Raw genomic sequence first — 22,656 nt, 5'->3', positions numbered from 1 at the left:
GTCTAGACAGACACTGTCACATGGGGATTGTAATTATTGGAAAATATTTTGTGTCATCAGTTCTCAAGTGAAGAAATATATTTTATGGTTAAGATTAAGAGATATGAAGGATTATGGGTTGTATAAAAGTGCACAGAAAGTCCTCACAGCATTGCAGACAAATCTTTGGTTTGTGTGCTACTTAAGAGCAGGACGTCAAAAGCAGATATCAGATAAGCAAACATAAACGCAGACAGGCTGACTTACTGACACTAACTGCATGGGGTGTGCACGTGCGTGTGTGTGTGTGTGTGTGTGTGTGTGTGTGTGTGTGTGTGTGTGTGTCTGTGTCTGACCACTGTCTGGCTGTGCAGAGTTACTGACGCCTTGGCTATCTTAAACCTTGCATCCCCGTCTGTCACAACCCACCTCCTCCTCTCTCCCATTTCCTCTTCCTCCTCCCTTTTAACATACAAGCTCTCCCTCCACCGCATATCGCTCTTCTTTTCACAGTTTCAGTCACCAGTCTCTCAACATACTCTTAAACTAAAGTTTACTGTTAGTCAAGAGCAGAGTCAAAGGCCAGAAAACCCACAACTACATGGTCAACATAAAAAAGATAATTTAATAAAAAAGAAAAAGACTTATGAATGAGGCCAAAATAAATTACTCAGCCGCAACTGGTGCTGTCTAGTCAAGTCAAAGCTTAACCCAGTTACCTTATTCCTCTTTCTTCACTTCCCATCTTAACTACTATTCTTCCTTTCCTCTCACCTTCTCCACCATAAAACCGCCCTGTCTCCTCGTCCAACATAGACCCTCAACCTTTTACCTTCGACATCTGAATCTTTTCTTATCCATTTCCTGTCCTCTCTAGCTCCAGTGTGCCTGGAGGCCGCTACAGATGTGTAGTGAGACTGGCTCAGGCGCTCGGTATATTTGTTTGCTTACTCCCCTGACGGCTCCACTGATATGGGTCAAGAAGGAAGGCGACAGTTGTTCCTGTAGGAACAGGGGCCAAGTAAAACCTGGCTGTCAGACAGGCTGGCTAGCTTATTTGACTACGTGTGCATTGCAGAGGGGTGGGGTGCAGGGGTCAAGGAAACCGACAGCAGTTCACTCATTACCAACACACTGTGATTGTTGTGAGTGTGAAAGAGCTGAAAGAAGTTTATTTTTCAGAAAATGTATGAACTACGAACAAAAGCCAAGTTTCTTGTGACTCAAATCAGCACGACTGTTGCACTACATGCAGGCTGTGTTAAGAATCATATAACTCAAAACACTTTTGCTATAATCTATTTCAGGGATTACCAAAGTGTCTCAAAACAAAATAAGGTCTATACTGTATAAGTAAACATAGCATCAAAATAACCATTTTTTTCCCTTGCTGTGAAATGTGTTCAGGTATACCTGGTTGGTCGCTCCCATTGTGTGGTACGTGTGATGTGGTTTAGATACTGTATCCTTCCAGATGCAGTCCTCCTCTCCTCCCATCTGTTTAACAACCACATGAAGAAAAAAAAATCAATCAATAACATTTTATTCTTTCCCATTTTGAAAGAAGAATATTGTGTTTGTAGATCATTTTCTTCATACCAAAATTGGAAAATCAGAAATAAACACCCTTTTTAAAAACATGTCAAAGATCCCACTAAAAAACCATGAGGGTTTCCAATACGCTTCACATGCGACATAGTTTGCTCCAATACATACCTTTAACCCTGATTTTTTTTAATGCAATTTGAGTCAGTGTTCCTTTAAAATAGCTTGAGAAAATGGGAGACTTCAAGTAAATATAAAGCACAAAGTGGACTACTAATACTGACCCATCAGGTAAGTCATTGTCAAACAGGCGACTGCAATCCACCACCGGTCCTCCTGTACCAATGCGATCCCTGGATTGAAGACTTACTACAGAGATACAAAACAAGGACAATACCAGATAAATGATGTTTTACTCACAACATTGCCTAAATGATGATGAAGACTAAGTCCCTATAGTATTCTAATTCAACTTAAGCCTTAAAAAAAAAAAAAAAAAAAGCCTGTCTAGAACTCCCCAAGTTTTTCTTATTTCCTTTTGTAATCTAACATCAAGGCAGAGAAAAGTGAAAAGATTTTTAAAAAAAAAAGAGAGATTGAAATGACTTAATTAGTAGGTAAAAGATATTAAATATATATTTCTGAGTTTGTATCAAAGTCAGAGGACAGACTTTCTACTTTGCAGTTCAGTGGTTAGGTAATGAACTGACTCAGAGTTTTAAGACAAACAAAGCAGTCTGGGTCAGACGCTGATCTCCAGTACTTCAGTGACACGTTCAAACATGCAGATAGCTGTCAGACACATGTGCACAGTAATCAGAATCAGAATGCTTTATTGTCGTCGTACTCAAAGTAGAACAAAGTTCAAATCAATGCTGGTTTGGGAATGAAAAGATCACCCTGATTTCAAATGATCCAGTGTTGTCGGGAACATAGAAGAGCAACAAACCCTGCCACGCTGCCTTTACTTTCATCTAACAAACAGGTCGGCACACATATGTGAACACGCCGAAGACTTCGGCTCGACTTCAGCGATATTACAACTTTCAGGATATGCAACCAAAACTGAGAGAACATGTATTTGTTGCTTACCAACAATTTGTCCTCTGACTGTATCATTGTCGTTGGGGCCAAGTTTATTCAGGTCCAGTCTCTGATCTGCAGGGGAATCAGACATATGACAAATATTGATTCAGCAACTATCCCAAGAATGAACTATGAAGATATTTGGGTTCTGAACTTTTGAACCTTGAGTTACCAGCCGTTCAGACTATGAAGGGCACAGTGCTAGAGGAACAGAGGGGGCTGTGTGTTTGTTAATACGGGCATGTTGCCTCAGGTACTGACGGTGGCGAGATGATCCAGGAAGACTAGCTAGAGAAATAGATCCATGAGTTTGAAGGCTTGCCAGATGGCCAAAACAATGCACGGTGGTTTATAACACAATGAGAGGATGTCACAACCCTGGAAAGTTGTCAGGGTAGTTATTTCATCTTGTGTTGTGACAATCACCAGGGAGATATGGTTGCACCTATTTGATTGGCCAGTGATGCTCTTTGCTGGACAATTTTACACTGCTTTGTGGAAAAAGCAAAGCCATATCTAAGATCATTTCCATGCTTTTTTTTCCCCACAGCCGTATCTTGTTCACAAGGGTTGAATACTGTAAAATCTCAACAAATAGGAACAGACTGTTAATTCTTTTCGTACAAAACTCTTACTATGCTACCAGTTCATTACGAGACTTCTTCCTCTTGCCCTTTTACCATCTTCCTCAAACTTCTGAAGTTCTGCTTTAATTTCAATTATGCCTTTGTTTTCCCTCTGCCTCTGCCATTCAACCAACTTTGAATGAAAGACAAAATGAAAACAGTAACCTGCTTCAAATTGAAAACAGCCATTATTTGTTTTGATCTTTGCCTTCAGCAAACCAGTTAAAAGGAATTATGCATTCAATTAGAAATCATCTTTTAATTGACTAACGAGGAAAAGGACAATGTGGTCATTTGTATGAGAAAATAACATTGTCAAGCTGAACTCATCAATTGATTACAGTCATCACAATCCCAAAAAAATAGCAGTGGCACATGAGACAATATATGGAAGTAGCCAAACATTTAAATTCAGCAAATGTGCAAATGTTCCTTTGAAAATGTGCTACAGTCTACCCTGAAGAAGGCAACCCTTTGCATCAGAACCACAGTTCCAACACAGGCATGCTCATGACCAGTCCATTCCAAGATTCGTGTGAGTCTGTGTCTGTGTGTGTGTATACTAGGGCTGCAACGATTAGTCGACGTTGACAAAAATCGATAATAGAAATAGTCGATAATGAGTTCCATCGTCGACCATTGTCCCCAGACGCGTTTTTCCAACAGAGTGAGGTATCTCAGTTGATTATAATCTGTGCCGAGTGTCGCTCATGCGCAATACCGTCTCTGTGCGGTAACATACAGAAATGGCGGCATCAACATCAGGTACGCGCACCAAAACTTCTAAAGTTTGGGCGCATTTTAGCCTGGATACAGCGAATAAAAAGGCTACTTGCAAAGTTTGCAAAGCAGACCTTGCGTGTCATGGCGGTGATGCACGAACATTTAAAGAAGCCCGTCGGGCAGTTGAATCTCACCGAGGCGAGTCAGACTCCGTTTCGTTCAAGTAACATTCAAGCCAATACGGTTATTAGGACATACATTTTACATTTTATAAGCGTATTTTCGCTATAAAAGAGAGCTTGAGTGTTATGCCAGACTGTGCCTGACAAACGTATTTTAAATTAAATGCATGAACACTGTGCCTAATTGGTTTTAGAAAGGACATTTTTATTTAATTATTGTACGAATCCGCAGTGTGTTCAATAAAAGATGTGTTTTTCATTGTACCCCATCTTTCTTGTGTTTATTATCATTTGCCACGTAATTAAATCAACTTCATGCTATTCAAGAAAAAATTAATAATTATCCGATTAGTCGACTAATCGCTTCAATAGTCGGTGACTAGTTGACTATGAAAGTAGTCGTTAGTTGCAGCCCTAGTGTATACCTGGTTTTTCTAACCAATTGGAGACCTTTGCTGGAGTAAACACTAACCTTATCATGAGGTCCAAAGATCGATCCTAATACAGCCCAATATAATTTCTGAGTTCCTGGTTAAAGTTAGATTTGAGGTGTAAATTGAGGAATCGAGGTTAGATTTGGTTAGGTTTGGGTATCATTTGTTTAGGGTTAGTATTAGGATTAGGGCTTGTGCAAGGCTGTCCACATGAGTGGACATCAACGGACTGTTAAAAAAGGAATTGCTGCTCTAACCTGTGTGTGTGTGTGTGTGTGTGTGTGTGTGTGTGTGTGTGTGTGTGTGTGTGTGTGTGTGTGTGTGTGTCCGTGTCCTGCAGGGCATTGTCAGACACAAGACATGAATGTGGGAGGGACAGTAACGAGGAGAAATATGCAGAGACAGAAATGAGACAGAGATGCCCCAGTTCTTAGTGCATATAAAGTAAAACCATAGTCAGATTATATTTGTAATGTCTTGGGATCTATGCATGTTATGCAATGTATTTTTACCAACCAAGCAGACCTAAACAAAGCTATAGTTTGTATCCAAACCCGTGTGTACATCTGTTCCGGATAAGTGCCTAGACTAAACAGAGATGCCTAAGCCTTACATGGCTTGAATAGTAAGAAGATTTTTTTCCTCAATAGAAGGGGAACAGCGAGATAATACATTAAGAGAACTTAAACAGGCCCTAAATGTACTCTTTATTTGCAAAAGGCTATGAAAAAGTGTATGTCACACTTTGCTTGTGCATCCATATCTAGGTATGTGTGTTTCGCTCATATACAGATGTCTGTATACAGCATTTAAAGAGTGTACAAGGTGTATACATAAGAGCAGTATCACAATGAACAAATCAATACATTCAATTAACCATTTCGTCAGCTCTTTAATTAATACACATAAGTAACTGGATTAAAATGGACATGTCAGTCAAAACATTTTGGAGACATAAAATGGCAATGTATTGGTTTGTGTGTTAAAAAAGTGGGGCAGAAGACACAGAGGTTTGTGTCTGCAGCGCCACAGGAAGTGGAGCTCAGTGTGCTGCCAGACAGACTTCTAGTAAATACAAAACAATCACACTGTGTCCCATTTTGGTTTGAAACAGTGTGCGCGTGTCTGTAAAAAGTGAAATAGCCATGTCCAAGTGTGTGTTTGACTTGGATGACAAAGAGAGCATGAGTAAGTCTTTGAGGAATCATAGGAACTCCAGTGAGCTTTTGTTTTTTATGCCTGTATATGTGTGCATCTCGGTCAGACCACAGAATGAGCACTGTTCTGTGTCTGGAGCACACGGGATGAGGGAAAAGGATTTATGTGAGAATCGCTGTCCTGTAATAGATCAAGCTTCCTGTGGCTGTGATAAAGTATAATTTCTGCCATGCTGGCTATAGAATAAGTGGCTCGTCTGTAGCCTAAATGGAGACTATACAGTCCCACTTCTAAAAATTGTGGGCAAGTCTAAGAGCATGTCCTCAGGCACTGAGTGGGGTAGCGTACAGTACTAGGTTTCATTGGTTAAAAAGGACTCTCTTGTGGCAACACTAATTTTATTGTGGTTTTTGAGGATAACAAGCTGGACTTTATAACCCTAAAATACCTTTAAGACTTTTCTGACCACTTCTGTTCAGTATTTAGCTTGACAGTTTAGAGTTGGCGCAAGGCTCTTACCATTAATTGCATGGATGCATGCAAGTAATAGCATATGCAAAAATCTAGTAATTGCCAATCAAGTGAGGTGACTGAAAGCATGACAAAGCATTGGTGTCAGAGTCATTCCAAGTAAATCTTAGTGGCTTGGTACTGACTAAAATTTGGGTGACCAAATTCTAATTCCTTCATCGGTGAACTGCGTCCAGCCTGCATGTACTTTGTCCCCTGACATTCACATGCACCTTTGGCCTATTTTTTTCCATGAGAGTAATTTGGTTCTTTGCCAAATGATAACGTGTTATTGACATTAAACCAGCAAAAAGGCTCTTTTTACTGCAGTTTTGATACACAGGGTGGACATCTCTCTCTCTCTCTCTTTCTCCTTTTTTTCTGGTGCTTCTTGAATGCAGTCACCACACTGGAAAGTAGTGTACGGTGTTGTCAGAGCAACTCCACACTTAAACACTCCACACAAAGGTCTTACATGCGGTCACAAATGAATGACTTGAATGAACAAAATTAAAATTGCCCATCATCCAATTTGTGTCAGACTTCAAGTCTGTCTTGTACTTCTACAAATTTGAGGAGGAAAACACCTAAATACAATCTTAAACAGATTCTCCCCTCTTGAGCATCACACCTCCACTAGTGACATTCTCTGATTGACGTTTCATTCACATCACTCATTTTCTTGCTCATAATTTTATACGTTTAATAAGGGACTGATATTTTGATCAAGTACACTTTAAAAAAAAACAACAACAACATACTGTTAGATTACCTATCTAAAAGCTGTGATTCTTATTCAAACAAAGTGTAAGTAAATATCAAATGGGACTCAGAATTGGAAGTTACCCAGTGTCAAATTGGATCAGTATCATGAGCCAAGAAACCTCCCCTGCTATTATGCTCAGACAGAGAACACCTAGTGATTGTAGGGTGTGACTCTGTAGATTTGATGAATGGAAAAATGCTGGATACATAGAAAAGAGGGAAAATGTAACTAAGTGTGGTGGTTCTGGTACATGTCTTAGTGTTTGTGTATAAGAGGTCAGGAAGTTGGATTGGAGGAGAGTGAGTGGAAGGAATGTTAATTTGACAGTATGGACTACAGTTAAGTGTATGTGTCAGCATCAAGTGACTGGCACTGCCAACAAGGCAGGCTAACAAGCATGTGGCCATGTGGACTGAGTTGTCGACAGTCTGAAACTATGCAGATGGGAAATTATCCATTTGAGAATGTTTGTGTCTTTGTCAAACACGAGATGCTCCGTCTTGTGCTGCCAACATTAGTCTAGGATTTACATGCAGGTCAGCTGAGGATCATTCAGACCACACATCAACATTATTTGTCCTCTTTTTACAACTCGTTCCAACCAGAACCATAAGTGTATCCTTAAGCTTCCAGGAAAAAAAGTTATTTGGTTTCTTAACAAAAACATTATAAGCAACCCTCCATCAAGACAAGCGCCACTGCTGTGAAGTGAATCGTAGCTACTGATTTGATCCCTGATGACAAATGTCTACAGCAGGCAATATAGCTGATGTGCGTTGTGCTTGAAGGAGTCGCTTGTCTGTCATAGCCATAAATCAATAGCGCTGAATGTCTGGCACACATGCAGGAGCAGGCTGAGAGTTGTAGATGGGACAGCAGCATTTACACATGTAGTAGCAGGCTATGCCATGACAAAACCAAAGCACAGGAAAGGAACTGGTTCCCCAAACATTAAGTGTGTCTCTGTTGTTAGACACACTGCGTCTGGTCCTCACGACTGAACTGAGGGACATGTGACCACAAGTTAACTATGTTGTGAGGTTCCGCAACACTTGGTTTCACCTCCCCATCAACCTTCACATAGAAAAAAGAGCCGTCTAGCACCTCAAGGGGAGGCCCACGATGAGGCTTGCGGAGGAAGCGGAAACCAGCAGATTGTTTTCACTAAGTATTCATAGACAGGGAAGACATCACCGCACCCACAATCCACTACTTACAGCCAGTGTCTTTGAGTCTGTTGATGGCGTTGGACAGGAGGCGCACACAGCCCAGGAAACCAGCACCCTGTTTTTTGTGGATCTTCTTGTGATTCCAAACACTGATGGTGATGGAATCAGCCTTTCCAATGTATCTGGCATAAAGATAGGGAAAGAATTCAGATTAGGACAGAGAGGAGGACTGATAAAAGTGTATACAAAAACACATACACATCGTGTGTGTGTGTATGTATGTATGTATGTATGTATGTATGTATGTATGTATGTATGTATGTATGTATGTATGTATATATATATATATATATATATATATATATATATGTATGTATGTATATATATATATGTATATATATGTATGTATATATGTATATATGTATATATATATATATATATATATATACACACACACATACACATACATACACACACACACACATGTTACTGTGTGCGTGTGTCTGACATCATGTCTTTTATTACAGACAGCTTGAAAAACATGAATGTCAAATTAACTCATTACCTGACACCCTTGCTGTACTCAAGACAACATTAACAAATGTCATTTGTTAAAAACAAACTTTACTGCACAAGCACAAAGCTGACTGTGTGTGCAGTGTTTAGACTGTAACAAGGCAGATTAGCAGATTTCCAAGTAACCTGTGAGTAACTGGGGCTGTGTTTGTGCAGATTTAGTGCAGATGAAGCCAGTCTAGTCGTGGTTGAAGAACAGAGGAAGTCCCTGTTATAGTGCTGCACCCCTGTCTGTGACCCAGACAGCTGTTACAGTAAACATACACCCACACAAGAGTTCACACTCAAATGCACAATCACAAATGGCTGACCCACAAACACACACACATAATTACAGCCCAGCAACCAGCTCTGATGCCAAGCTATATATTATGCTGTATATCATGGATGAGCCGAGGGGTTTCCCCAACTAAACGCATCAAAACCTAAAAGTTTAGTATGAATTTTAAATCCAAGCAGTAGAGAAATCATTGCACTGCAATTAAATTACAAGTCTGGACTGCAAATATTTAGTGTTTAAATGATTTAGCTTCTTTCTTAATACCTGATTAAGATGCAGCTGCAGTGTTTAGCAGTTCGGTTCAACTGTCATCCAAGTCTGTGCTGTGAGGCACTTGCACATTATGACTTCATGTACATAAAATCTGCTCAAATAAAGGTGAAGTAACAAAAGGCTTTTTTTTTTTAACATTTTTAGTCGACAAGTAGTGTTTTGAGCTGTATTTGGAAATTCAGTAAATTATTTAGTATCACAATATTTATTGTATCATTTCATATCGAAATGTATGATGGTGAAATTGAATTGTGACCCATGTATCGTGATAAGCATGAGATTGTGAGGGTCTTGCCAATGCCCAGTCCTACGATGCACAGTTATGCTCTCTGAGGACATCATTGTGTTCACAGTTTAATCCGCAGCTCTTCTCTTTATCTGTGATGCAGATGGATGTGTATGTGCAATGAACCATATTGGAGCAAAAAACAAAAAACAACCCCCCTCCCCCCCCCAAAAAAACAAGGAAGAAAAAAGAAAAAAACAATTGTGACCATTGCGCTAATAAGTACAACTCACGCAAGGTTCACCTGGTTTTCCAGGCATGCTCCCTTTTCTTTCAACATTAGGAGCATCTCCAAATATACTTTTCCACAAAGAAAAGTACACTTCCCTATGACTAACTTCAAAGACAGGAAAGAAAAATCTCACTTGGATACCAACATTTGTCAAGTTATCTTTGACAATCATTGACAATCCATTACCTATCCCCTTCCTCCACAAGCCACCGCATGTGAATGCATCAACCATAAACCTTATCCTTAACTGAACCTAAACACATTCCAACGAAAAAAAACAAAACAAAACAAAAAAACAAGATTTAACCCTCAAGTTGTCCAAGAAAGTGACTGGCTCATAATGTCCTCCCAAACTGAAATTGATCCTCACAAAGATAGTTGTTTAAGAACACACACACTTGACCAGGTGAAAAGAGGGCATAAAAAAAAAAAAAAAAAAAAGGATTAGCACGACTGAATCCTACAGACAACCGCAGCATGGGGGAACTCTTGGGTCAAATCCAGATCAGCTTTCCAGGCTTCATAAATAAATCTAGACCTTTTTTCTTGCCAATGAACATACCTTTCACTGGGAAATCAAAAACAACATTACGTTCCATATTGGATATATTTTGTACCAATGTTGTTCGGCCCTCAGTTGTCAACATCTGTAAAGACTAAATCAGAGTGGAGATTCTACAGCTCTGGCGCCTCCACGTGAAGTAACTCGATCTGATTCATGTCAGATGAGTCAATGCCAAAGCATTCATCCTCAATTAACTCAAAACATTTACTTACCTTACGGTTACATTGAGCTAACCACTTAATTTTAATTCTCTTCATCTTTGGACATATGCTTCCACAGACCTTTCCTGAAGCTCGTAATGGAAAACTGAATACTTGAGCTATAATATCATTTTCAGTGTATGTTAAGTTCAATGCGCACCTGCAGAAAAAGTGCTCCCTGAAGGTGGTTGAACCTTTGCTGTCAGTTCATGATTGAGAAAGACAAAACACGTATCGAGTATCCAACCAAATCTAACCCCCCCCTAGCAAGGCACAGAGCAAAGTATATGTCTTCCGTCCAACCAGCTGCAAACGGGAATGCAGCCAAGAAGAATCTTCCCCAGGTTATACCACTAACAGCATTTGGAGAGGCTCGTTTTTGATTTGGTTGAGGGTTTGTACGCCATATAGACCTCTAGGGCTTGTGATAGATGGGTTGTGATGAGGAGAGGAGACTTGGCCTCTGAATTAAAACCAATGCATTTTCAATATGGATGGCCATGAGGAGGGTAAAGTGGCAGTGCTGGTAACATCAGGCCGATGTTCAGGGCGTATGAGCCAAGACTGTTAAGGTACAGCAGCCTTCATGCTATGTTAAATAAACAGCATTTCTTATAGAGTGAAGGCAGAGGCACTAAAGAGTAATTTGGACCTCTAAACAAAAGCGATGTGGAGTTAAAAAAGCTGCAAATTTGAGGCCAAGTATGTGGAGGCAACTTGCCAAGCTACATCTACACCACTTCGAGTTCATCAACTTTTGACACTTGCAAAATGTTTTCAAAATATCAGATGAGTTTTGATGTAAAACATTTTCTGCACAGAACACACAGAAAATGAATCAATTATAGGTGTAATAAGGACAGCTTGGTGTCATTACGGAGTAAATCCCACCTTCCAAAGCTGCAGACTGGACATGGGGTTGTTTGGGGGGGCTGAACTGGAAACCCACCAAGCCCACACTCCCATCTGCTTTCTGTGGCATGTTAGCCATTTCCTGAAGCAGAGGAAGAGGCCAGGGGTCGCTGGTGGGGAACACACTCCTCTGAGAGGGTGAGGATCCAGAAGGGGGTAGAGAATTATGTAAAAGAAAGAGGGGATCTGAGGTTGATATAGACGGACCTGAAGAAGCACAGGGAGCCGTGTGTGTGTTTGAAAATGAAAGTCTGCGCCGACAAAAACAAGCATATTTCCACAATTTATCAGTTCATCCAATTAAAATTAGATGAAACTAACAATTATTTTGATTACTGATCAATCAATAATTATTCTACTGATTGATCAATTGGTTTTGAAATGTTACAAATTTGAAAAAATGGCCAAATACCAAGCCTAAAGCTGACATATTAAAATATTTTCTTTTCTATAACCGGCAATCCAAAACACGAAGACTTAGTGTCACAAAGGACAGAGAAAAACAGGTATTAACATCTAAGATTCCAGAAACTGGATTTTTGCCGTTTGTGCTTGAAAAATCACTTGAAAATTCAACCAAAGATCAAATTTGCTACCAATCACATCTAATAGCCAATTCTGAGTGATAAGTTGACTTCTGGTAGCTACCAGATAACATCTGACCTTTTTTTCCAAATTCATTTTACATGAATTCATTTTGCAACACACCAAGATGACCATCGTAACGTATATTTTCACAATACAACTGTCATCCTCTAGTTACTACACTGTATCCCTCATGCCTGTCGTCCTCTCTCTGCGTTTTTCTTACTCTACTGCATATTTCCAACATTTTCTAGGCATTTTATCTCTTAATCTTAATTCTTCCACCACATTTTCACCTCCATCTTTCACCACTGCATAAATTTGGTTGCCATTGGGTCCTTTGGGTCCTTCAGGGTGATCACAGCTTGTAATGGTCTGTCAACACGGACCTCAGTACAGGGAACACGCACAGCACACGGCCCCAGTGAAAACAGCTCCTCCTCCCACTAACTCAAGCACATAGTTTCAAGAGGGCACTCGTGGAGCATAATGGTTATCTCATTCCAGTCTTTGTCTCCTCCCTGACTGAGTCCACTGGACAAGATCATGACCACAAGTTGGGGCTTTATAGGGTAAAGATGGAGTTGTTGTTTTTTTTCGGTACCCACATTCTTGGTTTGTTTGATCATTGTATCATTCATCAATATGTGAAACAGTGGTAATTTGTATTTAGATATCCATGACTGAAAGACAGTGAAAGATTTTTTGCCTTGACAGAAAAAGAGTCTGGCTTCAATAATAATAATTTTTTTTTTTTTTAAATAGAGGCTAAAATGTGTCGACCCTGAAAGGGATGAGTAAAATATGAGTCAGACATTTAACAGCCGCGTTTGCTTCAGAAAAAGTTAAACAAGCGGATATAAATTACTTCAATTCACAAAGAATATTGTTCAAAATAAGTCACAAAGTGAAAATGAGTTTAACAAACGCAGTCTACTACCGTCCAAAGTAGACCAAAACTGTTATCTGAGAATGCAGAAAATCCTTAATAGGAGCTTGACTTTTTTTCCTGCAAACATCACATATAAATAGGATTTTGGCGAGGCGCGTGGCATGAGGATGTTTTATTCTCATGAAGCATAGCTCAAAAGATGTACAGATGGGCACACAGATAATAGGAGACTAAATGTACATTCCAGACATAGCAGTGTTTCAAGAACAAAACTCTCTGTACCCTCATCCAACTATACCCCCACCACACACACACGCATATAACCAAATACACACACACACACACACACACACACACACACACACACACACACAACTGTACTTGTTTCTTCTTGAGGAAACACTAAACTTCTCCATCCAGCACTACTTACAGATCATAATGTTGATTCCATTTTGGATCCAATGTATTTCTCACAGTATCCGTAGAGTGGCACTGTCCAGAGCCATCCACCACCACTTTGGCAAAGGGATCAGGCAACCCTGTTGAGTCAAAGCAAGGAGAAAGAAGCAGGGACACAGGGAAAAAGGTCAGCACATTTAATCGTCATGGCCGACAGGTAACTACTGCATATATCCCACAGGACAGGCAGTTTTAACAGTAAAACAACTATTTTGATTAATTTATGTCAACGACATGATGATAAATTTTTACTAAGTAATGTTGTGAAGGGAAGAGAAGGCATTATGCACACAATAGGTAGAACAACCACTGGAAAAAGCAATTCTTTCAATTATGAAATTGGAAGTCTGATAAGGGATTTGTCATGGTTTTCTGTGTGAGTCTGCATGCCTGTATGAGTCACTAAGTGTCAGTGCGTACCTCTGGGCACCGATACTTCGTGCAAGTCAAACCTGTTTAGTCACCCAAGTGCTTCCTCTCAGAGGCGGACTTCCTTCTCTCAGGTTTTGTTTGTATGCATGTTAGAAGAAAATTAACCCTCAATTGTCTGTGACTCCAGGTGACAGAAGAACCTACCTACTGGCTCAACAACATGCTGCTATTCCAACTCAGTGCTTTTGTCAAAACCATAACCAACTAGAAATGTGAGATTGCTCAAGGTTATTCTTTTGTAAAGAACTGTTAATGAAACTTAATAATGCATATCCTCTTGCATTAATTATAGCTGCAGGGAATGGCCTATCCTGATCACCTGCACAGATGAAATAGACGGAAGTTAAATGCCATGAGGAAAATGGCATACAACTCCTTTCTTCTAATGACCGTGCTTCTAAAATTCTTATTTTCAGTTAAACTGTTCACAGAACCTATTGCTATAAGATAAGTTCGCAGTATGTCTCTCTGTGTACCAAGCCAGATCCTCAGTATAATACACAGGCCACTTCAAACGGACTTCATTTACAGAAAGATTTCAAAACCCAAGAAGCTGACACTGCTGACAGAGTCCATTTTAATGCACAAGGGAGGGAGGCAGACAGAAATAGCAACACATCAAAATAGACTCTACTTACGAAAGAAGTCTTTCTTTGCCAGGTTCTTTGCACACAGCACTGGAAGAGAAGAAATACATGGATGTGAATGATGTTATATATCGGATGTGCACCATTCCCCATTAGCTTTGTAGCCATGCTAATTCAATCATATCAGCCGGGACTTGAGCCACAGTTTTTGTGTCAAAAGCACAAGTGCAAGTAGCTGAAGCCAACAGTCCACCCCCATGTTTGTTTCTATCTGAAGTCACTTTATATCACATAAGTGTCTGTGAGAAGTCGCTGCATGGTATTGCCACTGTGAAATCTTTCAGGATGAACACCAAGCGCGTGGTCCTTCATCAGGACTGAATCATCTGGTGTGTGCATTCTCAGGATTAAAACATCATAAATCAATTTCATCAGTCATTATGTCTGTGGTCTACCGCCTTTCTGAAATCTGAAAAGATTGGAAAATGCTGTAGTGTGAGATCAGCCTTAGCTGGAAAGCTACTGTGGCTTTTTGTGCAGTGTAAGGTGCTAGTGTTGTGCAGAAGGCTACTGTCTGGTTCAGTATGATTCTCTGCTCTGCCTTTGACAAGTCAACACAGGACAAGTTATTTACAGAGTCAATAAGAATACTGTAAGGGGAAAAACACCATTTAATTTAAGTTGGGATTAAAGTAATTACAGCTGTTTTATTGCACACATATCGGTTTATCCATTTTCACTGTCCCACTTCAGGCCAGCAGACCAGTTTTAATAGTGTCTCCTCGTAAAATATTGAGCAGACGGGCCCTCTTTCCTGTTCTAAACACATCTCTAGGGGTTTGCATCACAGACAGCAAGCAATAGCCTTTTACAGACTAACGGAGAATAAGTCTACATTTGGGTTTGTGCTGATGAGATGCGCCTTTGTCTTTTTTAAATTCCCCTCCTCACTAAAGTGATAAATAAATCAACATGCATAGCTTTCATCTAATAATACGGATGATGCTAGGCTTTAAACAGAGGAAAGAAATCAAATAAAATTCAATAAAAACCTACATGCCTATTTTTGTTCATATCTGAGCTACTCAAAACCGTGTTCCCTACCCATCCATTGAGTTTCTATTAGGGATGCACCAATTGCCTGTCCAGGAACTGTAATCTTCTGGTTTTCAGCGCGACCGGCCAGTGTCATGCCTTTCAAAAACCTAAATGTACACTTGCCACAGCACGCTGCTTCGCCAGGTCCAGTTTGTTTGTTTGTTTGTTTTAGTTTATTGCCGGTTCAGCATCTGTGGCTATTTCATGGCCAAAACAGGTAATAAATATCATTTGAAAAAAACAACAACAATGAAACAAATAAATACATTAAATAAGTTTGTTTAGATCAATTAACTTTAAAAAGTTTAAAACCTTTAAAGGTGAGACCTTATTAAAAATATCTACTGTAGTATCTTCTTTAAAAAACACCTGCCTTTTTATTCTAAGGGCAGAGCAAGATCAAATGTGCTTAATTGATAAGAGATTACCACAAAGATCACAAAGGGGAGGTTCACTTCCAGTTAACAAAAATCCATGAGTGAGTCTAGAATGTCCAATGCTACACCTTGTATAGACAACTTGATCATGTCTGCATGAAAATGATCGGGTTGTCATTTGTTTCACAGTGGTGCATATTTCTTGCAGCTTATTTCCAACACAGTTATTCCATTTTGGCTTGCCATTTGTCACTTATGCAGGAACAAAGATAGGTTTAAGATCAGAGACAGGGATTTGGCATTCAGAAATCTCTTCATTCGGGGCTCCTTGAGCAGCACTATCTGCCTTTTCATTACCACGCAAGCCCACGTTCGCCAGGTGCAGTGGGGAGTCTATTTTTGACAGACAGCCCGTCAATTGGCACAGAACAGATCAAGCTAGAGAGGAAATCTGATGCCAAATATGGGGTCATACTCACAATCTGTAAAACCTTTCAGGCCAAAATATTCAGTGGAGGAGCCACAACAGAAATGTCCCTAAAAAAAACAGACCTAATCAGACACAAAACTCCATCATCCCATTGAGTCTTCCAAGTTTGAGGAAGCTAACAAAGGAAAAGCTGCGAAGACTAGTAGGCAGAGCTCAGAGCCAAGAACTAGCCTGCAGCCTCTCCTGTTCTCCACTGGCCGCTACATTCAGCTGCTTCTGTTCTATAAGTAGAAGAAATTCAGACACAGCTTGATATACTCATTTTCAGAAGAATTCTATTTGTCCCACTGTCCAGGAGAGAATTTCATTTATTTATCTACATATTAGGCAATTTTATTTGTATAGCCCGTTTTCACAAACAGTTTGTCTCAATACATACATATTATAATGGGTTGTAAAAGTAAGAAAAGATCCAGTAAGGTAGTGCAATTTGCGGGAAACTGAAAGGGTAATATTTTCTGTGACTCAAAAATTTTTTTTTCCATTGGACAAAAATGTAAATTTTTATGTTTTTATATCCTGTCAAGTTTGGTTTTCGGACAGAATATCGGAATCAGTGAAAACTGGTATCAGCAAGACCCACCGACAAAAGGAAAAAAATGGAATTGGCTAAGAAAAATTCAATGTGTGCATCCCTAGTTTCAAGGGGGTATGGTGGTGCGGTGGTGAGCGCTGTCGCCTCACAGTGAGAAGGTTACAGGTTCAAGCCCTGGCTCAGGCGAGGGATCTTTCTGTGTGGAGTCTTCATGTTCTCCCTGTTCCTGTGTGGGTTCTCTCTGGTACTCCAGCTTCCTCCCACAGTCCAAAGACATCAAGAGAGGACGAGGCTGATTGATACTCTAAATTGACTGGAGGTGTGACTGTGAGTGTGAATGGTTGTCTGTCTCTGTGTGTTGGCCCTGTGATGGACTGGTGACCTGTCCAGGGTGAACCCCACCTCTCACCCGAAAGAAAATGGCTGGATGGATGGATCACTAGTTTCTATATTTACTTCTCTATAAGATCAGACATATTTAATATCCCTCATTAACACATTAATAAACAACAATTCCAGCCTTAAGTATCTCACCGAATCAACATTACGGACAAGCTGAATAGAAAATCATCTAAATATTCTTAACTGAAAAAAAAATCATGTCAGCCAATACTTGAGCCCAGAATTTGAAAAAAAAATTCTCCAATTTCTACTTTAATCTTGTGAAGAAAATGCTTCAAAAAGATTTAAACAAAAAAAACAAACAAAAAACCTTTGTCATATCAGAGGGTTTGTTATCCTTCCAACTTTGACCTTTCAATTACTTGAAGACATTTACAGGATTACACAATAGAACATGTAAGAGTATGTGAAACCACCACTTAGAAGAAACAAGTGCTGTGTCTGAGAAAGATATGGGGACATGCCTGGGAAACCAACCTAGAATTACTTGACAATGACCAAAATGACACGGACAAATCAGGCTGAATCACACTGGAATGGACACATGTGAACATGTGTCGACACAAATCAAATTACACTGACTGGGCTGGCTAGATGAACACTAACCATCAGCTTGTCAGGGGAAATTACACCGCTAAAGCCGAGCGTATGGGTGCATGCCAAATCAAAGGCAGCCAGGAAAGCCTCTTGTGGGACGAATGGACACTATGTTTTCGGCAGACAGGACGAAAACGGGAGAAACAGGCGCCTGAAATCTTGGCGGAACATTTGTGGACAGAAAATGTAACTCAGGGACACAAATCAGCCACCAAAGTTTAAATGGGCCATGAACCCTTGTCTTAAAGATCTATGTATAATCATGTTTCAAGCATCTGTTACAGCGTATTAACATGAGACATTTGGTGATAAATTTCGTTCTTTCTACTAATAGGGAATTCTAAATTCTAAATACAACTACTCTTGGCCTCATTTCTGATATAAATTGCAATATCAACCAGACATTCCAGGAAACCACCAACTGGCCTTAAACCAGTGTATTTATGTGTCAGTGCCTTTGGAGCTGTGTAATGTGTGTGTGCAATGTGTTTTGAAGTACTGACCATACTTGGAGAGGCAAAACCAAAAATAAGGTACATCTAGAAGGGGGTGAGTCCAGAGGGGGACAAAAAAAAAGTGTAGCAACTAGGTTAAACTGCAAGCACAGAACACTGACAGAGACTTGGCACTCTTGACTATGCTAATGAAGATTATGGGATTAACCTGCACACCGCTCCAGTCTTATATAACTGCAATGACCACAAAGCAAATCTTGTCATTGTTATTGCTTTCCACCAACTATGCTGCCATTGATGAATGAAAAGGTTCACATACACAACTACCAAGCATTTCCTCTGTGGCCAAAATAAATACCATAAATAGAAATAAAGGAATTACTTAATAGAAAAGTTTCTCAATTAGTGCAATAACATCCAGTCTCAAATACATTGATACTGCTATACACGAGGTAAAAACCATCTGAACACGGGTGACCACCGAAACACAAGCAATCTGCATTGTAGATGAACTGGTGAACTTCTCCTACCAGAAAGAAGCCTCTACCATTGAGGCTTTCATTGACATTACAGTATGTGTTGGAATGCTTTCCAGTTTAAACCTTTACCTCTTTAGCAGGAATAAACTTTGACTTTACTTTGACAGAGAAGAACTTAGGATCTACAAGGCAGATATGGGAAGGATAAGATGTGTGGCCAGGCATACTTCATAGTTTTATCAAGGTTTAACACATTTATAAAACACTGTCAATGACCACAGCCACACATATTTAACCTTAAATTTGAGGAACTGAATTGAATCGTCATAAGGATGGATGAAATAGTAAAACAGTCACAATTATGATATAATTTTTCTCAATAATTGAAAGAAGTAAAATCGGTAGCGGTGTTATTGACTGTGACAACACAACGTGCCGAAGTTGAAAAGTTGCTGCGGGCTGTTGCACAGGAAGTAGCGGAAGCTGTCTGCTCTGCTTAAAGACACAGGAGCTATGCAAACAGGCTAGGAGCTGAGGCAGTGGAGTAAACAGAACAGCCAAAATGAATTGCAGAACCAGCAAAAAAAGCAGTGAAATTAATTAAATGACCAACGCAACAACTCAAGAAATGTGCTGAAAAACTAAAGGCGCAGATTTTATAATCCCTTAACTGTCGCACATAACAAGGAGTTGGATAAACGTGCTGTATGTTGGTTCTTATCTGAGCTTAAAGAGACTACCAGACAGGGACCCTAACATCAATGAGGAGTCCAATCTCAATTTGGCACCCTGCTGCCATCCAGGACCAGCCTGTGTTGACGAGCCGACACGTGAGCAGGCAGGCCATGGTGACCCAGAGCTGGCAGACGACCAGACTCATTCAGGTCCCAACATGGAACGATAGGTCAACTAGGACTTAGTAAACCAGGAAGCCCTGGGGTGGGCCTACCCTCTATGCTGTCCATGAACAATTGTCCCTATACAGAGAGTCAATTAATAGTGAGAGAAGACACAGAGAGAAGCCATCATATCATTTAAATAACCAGGAACATGCACTCATCTAGAGAGGGATCCTGCGACACATTACGTCTGATGACTCCTGATAGATGGCTGATAATTACTTATTAGATCACAATGTTATACTTAAGAAATTTCAACACCAGAAAATTCACTCAAGGTAGGACAGACTAGGCTGCTCTCATCTATGTTCTCTTCACTTTCCAAGATGTTGACTAACACTTTCTAAACATGACGGTGAATATCATTTTCGAGTTGGTCAGTTTTAAGAGGCAGATCCAGGCCATTTAGCCCAGAGGAGCCAGAACCTGGCCAGCTGGGTTTTTTTTTTTAAGCACCCTATTTTTCACATAGGAGACAGACAGATCCTCCACAGGACTACTGAGGTATAAAGTAAGACACTGTGTCACGTTATAAGCACTTTTTCTTTTTTGGTCTTCCGAGATCCAAAAATGTAGTTCAGTTTTGTTATGGTGCATCACAACAATCCAGATAATAAATTATTAAACTCAAAAATAAAAAAAAGTCACAAGGGCCTTGAATACATCATATTCTGAAATTGGGTATTTAATTTATGTATAACGTGACATAGCAGGATAGGACAATACTGCAAATTGAGCTGATGAATCATTCATGACCAAATTCGCTCAGGATCAAATTTAACCCGCTCTTGTATCACGTTCAGGAACATGTTTTCTCTGTATTCAATCAGACTATCATCTTGTACGGTGGTCCATCATTTACTTTCTTGTGTTTGCAAATCCCACTCTATACTGTAAAATTCTCACACCGTAAGAAGTTTTTAAATGGTTTTATACCACAAAATGACGTATGCTGCACAGCCCTGCTAAACAAAAAAGTAGGACTTTCATACATTTCTCAATTTATTTTCTTAGCAAACAAAAACATACAGTACTTAAAAAATTTATATATATATATATATATATATATATATATATATATATATATATATATATATATATCCATGCATTGATTAATGTAAGCTGAGCTTCAACTAAGCTCGGTAAGGCGTGTGTATCTTTCTATCGATTGTACTTTTACTTAGACAAAACATGCTATACACGTCATTTCTAATGTCCTGCTCAATTTGTCACTGAGTTGTTGTTTTTTTTTTCTTGACAGAATTGAATCATTCCTGGCAACCACATCTTAGGAGACCACCTGACCAATTGTGGATAACAAGAGCAGCTGTTACAGTTAATAATATTAACTTCTGGTTATGAGGCAAGGTTACTTCTGACTTCAGTTTGCTTCAGTTAAAATGATGCATCCATTCAGACACAACGGCATCTGATCGTTTGATAATTTTCTATTTTTCAGCCAAAAGCTAACGTCTTCACTTTCCTCAGAACTACACTTTATCACTGGTTATAGAAGTTTTAAATCATGCCAACGCCTATGGTTAATGCCATCTTAAAAGCAAGTCATGACAGTACTGAAAAGGTCAAATAGGGGTCGGCTGTGCTGCATTTATTATTAAAAGGATTTGAAACAGCTGCTGTTTGGGGACCATTTGTAGGTGAGCCACCCCACTCCACAGACTGAGACGGGCCATAAATCAAATCTCAGTCACACCAAGCCAAGCCTAACCATCTAAGCAATTAACATATGGAGATTAAATCTGTACCTTTGTCTGGCCAAGGAACAAAGACAGGCAGTGGTCTGCCTTGGCAGCAAAGACTGTTTTACTACTTAGGTCAACCACAGCTTCCCAATCCCAGGGGAACTTTTGTAAGACTAGACCTTCATTAAGCCTGAAAAAAAAAAAACATCAGATAAAAGAGGCTATCTAAAAGACATTGCATTTTATATCTATGTATCTTAGGCACTAATTAACCTGACATTGAGAAACAGGCTGTACATGACAGTTAACCCAGCTGGTGCAACACTGCAATTTACATAAATGACTTGGCAATGATAACCGCTAGTCTCTTATCACTCCTTATAAACATGCACAGAGTGCCTCAGACCACAAAGGGAGGCAGTTAGCATGGCGGGCGGTTTGTAACCTCAGCTTCTGTCTGAATACAAAGGTCATGCTGAAGGTTGGCATTAGTTCTGGTCAAAAGGTGAAAGTTCATAAACAGACGGTAGAGAGGGGATGTTAAGGGATTCTTACTTGTTTTCTCAAGGGAGTCTGAGTCTGCATTTACAATAGCTGTTTAAAGCATCACTCCATTTATTGGGATCAGGAGTAGGAGATGGGATGACTCAGATGTTTAAATCCTCAAAACTCACAGGCGTTGCTCCTGTTTGAAACTGACTGCAAATTGATGGACAGGGTCATTAAAATGGATACTTGGCTTTTAACCATCTAAGAGCAGCAAAATGAAAAACACTCCTCCTTAATCATAAACAAATTAACTTGAAGACACCTAAAACAGTCAAGTCTTATTCTGTAATTTATGTCAGTTATTATTTTTATTAACGCTGATTAAGACAGATGAGAACTGTGGAAAGGATTTGCAGAAAATGTACAGCTAATTTTCCACTGTAAGATGGTCTTTCTGTTGGTAAAAATGCATTCAATGATTGTGTAAATACAATATTTTGTCCATTAAGAAAGGGGATGAAGAAACAAGGGGCTTGAGTTGTATTCAAGTTCAACACAGTGTATGATTCTCACTATACAGTCCATTGAACTACCCAACATGCCTCTAGCCTCTTCGAGCCCTAGTTACCATTATTAAACCCCAGTGCTGGCTGCTCTGCTCAGACTAAAGGTTTT

General features: G+C 39.7%; 1 protein-coding gene across 2 annotated transcripts in view; it reads right to left on the bottom strand.

Annotated features, from left to right (window-relative positions):
- LOC147257292 (E3 ubiquitin-protein ligase SMURF2-like) overlaps positions 1-22,656 on the bottom strand; it is a 64,466-nt gene that overhangs the window by 22,162 nt on the left and 19,648 nt on the right. For both annotated transcript variants that reach the window (XM_086211099.1, XM_086211100.1), the window contains exons 2-7: positions 14,509-14,547; positions 13,410-13,518; positions 8,227-8,360; positions 2,617-2,682; positions 1,809-1,893; positions 1,393-1,476 (exon numbers count right to left, since the gene is read on the bottom strand). In XM_086211099.1, the coding sequence (XP_086067225.1) occupies positions 1,393-1,476; positions 1,809-1,893; positions 2,617-2,682; positions 8,227-8,360; positions 13,410-13,518; positions 14,509-14,547 (517 nt within the window). The remainder of the gene's footprint in view (positions 1-1,392; positions 1,477-1,808; positions 1,894-2,616; positions 2,683-8,226; positions 8,361-13,409; positions 13,519-14,508; positions 14,548-22,656) is intronic.

This window comes from Aulostomus chinensis, chromosome 8 (assembly GCF_037954235.1).
Source record: "Aulostomus chinensis isolate RoL2024-O1b breed Wild chromosome 8, RoL_Achi_v1.0, whole genome shotgun sequence".
Classification (NCBI taxonomy): domain Eukaryota; kingdom Metazoa; phylum Chordata; class Actinopteri; order Syngnathiformes; family Aulostomidae; genus Aulostomus; species Aulostomus chinensis.
Note: the sequence above shows the minus strand (reverse complement) of the source record. Positions and strands in the feature narration are given on the sequence as shown.